Consider the following 6,000-nt stretch of genomic DNA (forward strand, 5'->3'; position numbering starts at 1 on the left):
TGGTCTTGAGCTTTGGGTAGTGACTGAAAGAATGAGCTCGCGGATACAAGCAGCCGAAATGAGCTTCCTCCGTAGGGGGGCTGGGCTCAGCCTCAGCGATAGGGTGACACAGACATCCGGAGGGAGCTCGGAGTAGAGCCGCTGCTCTTTCGAGTCGAAAAGGGCCAACTGAGTTGGTTCGGGCACCTGATCAGGATGCCTCCTGGACACCTCCCTTTGGAGGTTTTCCGGGCACGTCCAACTAGTAAGAGGCCCCGGGATAGACCCAGAAAACGCTGGCGGAGTCCCCCAGGAAGAGCTGGAAAATGTTGCTGGGGAGAGGGATGTCTAGAATTCCCTGATTAGCCTGCTGCCACCGCGACCCGGCCCAGGATAAGTGGAAGAAAATGGATGGATGGATGGATGGAAATCAATTGACAATTTATCACTCTTTTTTTTCAATTCACATACATTTCCATTATTGATTCATTAGCATTTTCATCATTTAATTTTTCTTTAATTATTTTTGTTACTCCCACCATTGAGGCCACTTTCATTTAATGATAAATGTCAATTTTGTGTTGTGAATCATGAATAATGGATGTAAGACGGGATAAATGTTGAAACATGGCTCTGTTTTCATCATATCACGATTGTCTTAATCAAATCGGCTTTAAATTAGTCAAATCAATTGATAATTTATCACTCCACTTTGCATTATACATCTGTTTTTACGACACCATTTTTCGTCCATTTTCATCACCTTCATTTTTATCAATACATTTTTGTTAGTTCTACCCCTCATTCTGTGGTATGATGTCTATACATTGACATGTTAATGCACTTTATTTTTTAGCCCAACTTTGTCTTTAAGTTAATATGTCTATTGTGTAACATCATCATTATATACATCTTTTTCGTTACCCTCCTTCCACCTCCCCTTTTAAAATGTTACACAGTAACATTTCCTCATGGTGCATTTGAACTGACTTACTTTTATCCAAGTACATTTTACTAAGGCTGTCAAAGTTAAAGTGAAAAATTACTTGTTAACACAAATTCCTTTTAACACCACTAATTTCTTTAACGCATTAATGAAACTTGTGAAATGAACCGACGATGAAAAATCCGACGGACCGCCGTTTGTCACTACCGAAATGGCTCAAAATAAATGTATAATAAATATGCATATTATTATAACTATTTACTTACTGACTTATTTATTTATTTATTTATTAAACTTTTTTGCCCAGCCGCTTTTCAGAGGATCATAAAGTGAACGATGGATATAAATGGAAATTAGAAAAATCAGCAAACAAATTTTGAGAGCAATCTCAAACTTTTTCATGTCAAAGACCTCCAAAATCTATGTCCAATAGACCACAGACCATGGATGTAAGAGGTTGAGCCCTGGCTGATAGCCGGTTATTTTGGAACAAAGACATTGATACATCCACCACGATACAGGCTTACAGCATACAGCCCATGGGTGTATTGTAAAATAATAAAAGTGATGAATTACAGCCAATATATTCATTATTACAGCCACATACAGCTAGCAGGAAGCTGGCAGAACCAGATATGTCATGTAAGCGTGCAGGGTGGTGCAGCTTCCTTTTAATTGTAAAGTAATGTTCAAAGACTGAAATTGTTGTTCAGAATTATGTCACTATCAACATACGGAGACAGTGTCTGCAGAAGGATAATAACTGAATACAAACTGAGACACAATGAGATATATGGATCCTTGTTACGGTCTCAGAAGTGACTGTTCGTTATTGTTTGTATTGTTGTATGTTGCTGTGCGGCGCTCTCCCTGTGCTCTTTTCTTTTGGTGCGCTCTGCTGTCCCGTTGCTCCAAGACGACGTCACGTCTTGGGGATTCCCTTCAGGGCCACGCCTCCGGAACGCCCTCAGGTGGATGCCCTTCGTTTCCCGCCGTTTGTGGTCCTGCCTCTGACACGTCACATGTGATTAGCCAATCACCAGCCGGCTGGGCCGCGTGGAAAGAATTAAAGGCCAGCTGTGACTAGACCAAGGCGGGCAGTGATTTCAATTGATCTGTTCCCCGTGCCTCTCGATTGTTAGTGTTGTGTATAAGTTCTACTGGAGTCAGTGGACTTTAGATAGTGAAGAATTGTTAACCTGAATGTTAACTAGTTGAGGTACTCGTTTTGTTTGTATTTCAGTGTGCATAGAGCAGTGGCATAATTTGTCTGATGGTTAGGATCGTTCAGGGCTAGGGTGTGTGCCTTTTGTTTTTCTCCGTTTCGGCCACCCTAAACCCTCGTTTTCAGTTGTTATAATTCAATCCATTGTATGTTTTATTTTGCTTTAATCAATCACCCATCAATAAACAAGTGATTGCCTGATAACATCGGCTCAATGTTACTCCCTTTACCCCTACACCAACTCCGGGTTGTAACAATCCTACATTTATTTACAGACATTCACACTGAGATTACATCTCATACATCTGTACAAACAGATACTGTATAGTACAGTGGCAATTTTGGTGTAAATATATGACATGCAGTGGAAAAGAGGAGCTAAACTTAAGGGTCAAACCATATCATGGGTGATGTACAGTATATATCATGACAGCACTACATGTCACAGTCAAAAAAGTTTATAATTAGTGAAATTACCTTGAAATATTTTGCCAGTAATGATCATTCTGAAAGCTGTTCGAAACCAGGTGTAAAAGAAACCATAGACAAATGGATTGAGCATTGAATTTGACCATCCAAGCCACTTAAACATTTGAATCACAGGCGGTGGTATTGCGTTATTATTGAAAAGGTGAAAGGAGGTACAAAGAAAGAAAGGAGTCCAACAGATTAGAAATATTCCCATCACAATAGCCAGAGTTTTAGTGGCCTTTCTCTCCATTTTACTGATAGTTGCTCCAGACTTTTTGTTTTGACAGGTTGTGTTCTGGATGCTGCGTGCCTGTCTCTGTGCCACCATAAAAATCTTTAGGTAGATGGAGAACATTACGATAGCTGGGAGGTAAAACATAAAAATTGCTCCCATAATTGCAGTAGGCTTACTTTTATCTTGAAATAAAAGACATATATTAGATTGCCCTTTGCTCAGTCCCCAAATTGTGTTTCCAATTCCAATTAGTGCAGAAACAGTCCAGCTCACTAGGATCATGTTGACAATAGTACGGACATTTATTTTACTTCTGTACCTCAGAGGCTGACACACTGCGTAATATCTGTCAACAGATATACAACACAGGTTCAAAATAGAGGATGCGCACAGAAGCATATCAAAGGTGCTTCGTACCTTACAGAGTGAGTCGAGAAAACAACATGAGCATACAGCCAGTATAACACTAAAAGGTAAAACTAAAACCCCAACAAGCAGGTCAGCCAAAGCCAGAGAGAGGATCAGATAGTTTGTAGGAGTGTGGAGCTGTTGGAAGTAAATGATGGAGATTATTACAAGAAGGTTTCCACACATTATAAGAACTGATAAACAGCCAACGAATATACATAATAAATATGAAGTTGTAACTGCTGTCATGCCAGATATATTTGCTGATTCATTACAGAAATCATCAGACCTGTTGAGAAAGGATTTAAGTTCCATGCATAAATGATCACTAATACTGAGATAACATTTGCAACAAAATGCCTTTAATCAAGAAAATATAACAGTATCAGTTTTCTGTATAGAGAGATTTTTCAGTGAATGTTAGAGCTCGGTATGTTTCACACCATGCCTATTAATCCTAGTTTGTGCATCTGTACTGACAGGGGTCCTTAGCCTCTGTGCAGCTGAGCAGTATTCTGAGATTATATTTATTTTTTCTGGACTCATTAGCATATCAGGTTCAAGGGAGTGGCATTTAATGTAGACTAAAAATGATGAGTAATCTTACAACTCCTTGTGTATGTGCATGTGTGTGTTTAATTTACCACACATGAAGTTATCTTTTAAATGGATCACTGCAACTTTAAGAAACAATTTTATTGTGGTGGCTGTGGCTTTAAGCTTGGGGCACATATACAACCTCAGGGGCGCGTGGCGGCTGCATGGCGTGGTGGCTGCGTGATACACGTGTCTGGTGTTCGCAGTAGCTGCGTGTCGGCCGCGTATCTGCTGCGTTTTTGCTGCTGCTGTCAGCCCTTTCTTTCTACATAGAGTTTGCCTTTTAATGGCCATTTAACTTAATGATAAATGTGATTTGTATTTATTTTAGACAGAGAAAGGTTAAGAAACGTGTGATAATTTGTAAATAATAGTAATAATCCACAATTAAAACTCAGTACTATATTCATTCATGGAACTCTCCAAGTCACTCTATGTTCTAGAACACTGTCCGGCACATATTTCAGAATAAAAGCCTCGCGTTAACAAATGAAGGGATTCTGTCCACAGAAAAAACGCTTGAGGGCTTTTATTTCAAAATGAAAGCAGGAAGTGTTGATTTAAACCCTATACTTTATCGATTCATGGAGCTCTCAAAGTGACTGCGTGTTCCACAGCACTGACTGCTCATATTTCAGAATAAAAGCCTTGTGTTAACAAATGAAGGAATTCGGTCGATAGAAAAAATGCCGGAGGGCTTTTATTTTGAAATGAATGCAGGAAGTGTTGATTTAAAAATAATTCTTTACTTTTTTCCTCTCCGTAACATGTTCTACAGATAGACATCAAAACTGTAGTAAAGTCTTGCTGATATGATGTTAATATACTGTCAATAGATCACTTTCACTGTCTGTGACATATTCTACAGATGTCTAGACATGTAAACTGTAGTAATCTTGCTGGTATGGTGATAATATACAGTCAATAGATCACCTTCACTGTCTGTTGCTGCAGTGAGACGCAGCTGAGACGTGCGCGGCTCGCGTGAAAAATAGGCGAGACCTCTATTCTATAAATAGAATCGAAAATAGAATAACGTTTGACGCGCGTCTCATGCAGGCGGTGTGGCTGCTCTAATTTGTTAACATGGACGCCGAAATAAAAAACAACATGCCACGCAGCCGCCACGCGCTCCTGACGTTGGATGTGTGTCCACCACGTAAGTGTGTGTGGGGGGGGGTCATCCTTTAATCACAAGGTTGGCAGCTCGAACCTGTATAACATGTCCGCATGTCTTTGAGCGAGACACTGAACCCCAAGTTGCTCCCCTGGCGCTGACAGCAGCCTACTGCTCACAAATGCTTAGGGTTAAATGCAGAGGTAAAATGTCAACTATGTACCAGTACTTTGCTACATTTCAAGTCACATCTGTTACAGAGTAAAAGCAAAGGTCACATGAAAGAGTCCTGACAGTGGAGCTGGCTGGGCTTGTGTGCTGTGCACAAGGAGCCTTTTGCTTCTCCCGAGGGAACGCAAGGCAGGTGGGGCATGAGTCGGCCTCGGCCCGATGCTGCCAGCCACGGCAGCAGAAGCAGACATCCTGGCCATCCAAGGGCGGCAGATGATTATTTTGGGCACAGATGGCAGAGGATTTAAGGCATGTTGGAACAGAGCAGTTGAATATTTTGGTAAACACATATCTCTGAAGTAGCTTGTGATCAGGCCCTGGATGTGATATGGGATGTGGTAGTCAAACTGTGGGGAATGGACCCATACATGTTTTTGTACGATGAATTCTTTCACTGCCCTCTCTTGATTTGCTGCTGCCATTGTACTTGTTGGGGATGCAGATAGGACCTGGTCTATTTATTAGAAAATATTAAAGATAATTATCAATATCAATAAAATTAATATTAATAAATTATCAATATATAATAATAACAGGGCACAAAATGACATGGCACATAAGCTCAAAAGACATTAAAATGTCTATCAAAAGTAAATAATTATCAAAATAATTATTAATTATATTGAATAATATGATTTCATTTATATTAAATCATCCTCGGGGCACTATTCTTTGAAACAAAGAGGAAATGATAGCACATTAATGTAGTCTCATAGATAAGTCTCATTAAATATGCTAAACTATCAATTTGTAACTTTGATTAATAATTAAATTAATAACTATAACCAAAA

General features: G+C 39.7%; 1 protein-coding gene across 1 annotated transcript; it reads right to left on the reverse strand.

Moving 5' to 3' along the window:
• Positions 1–2,574: 2,574 nt before the first annotated feature.
• LOC119477443 (trace amine-associated receptor 1-like) lies at positions 2,575–5,351 on the reverse strand. The gene is made up of 4 exons (XM_037751532.1): positions 5,273–5,351; positions 3,279–3,458; positions 2,628–3,209; positions 2,575–2,585 (listed from the first exon to the last, which is right to left on the reverse strand). The coding sequence occupies exons 1-4, from the start codon at positions 5,349–5,351 to the stop codon at positions 2,575–2,577; spliced, it is 852 nt and encodes a 283-aa protein (XP_037607460.1).
• Positions 5,352–6,000: the final 649 nt, after the last annotated feature.

This window comes from Sebastes umbrosus, chromosome 18 (assembly GCF_015220745.1).
Source record: "Sebastes umbrosus isolate fSebUmb1 chromosome 18, fSebUmb1.pri, whole genome shotgun sequence".
NCBI classification, from domain to species: Eukaryota; Metazoa; Chordata; class Actinopteri; order Perciformes; family Sebastidae; genus Sebastes; species Sebastes umbrosus.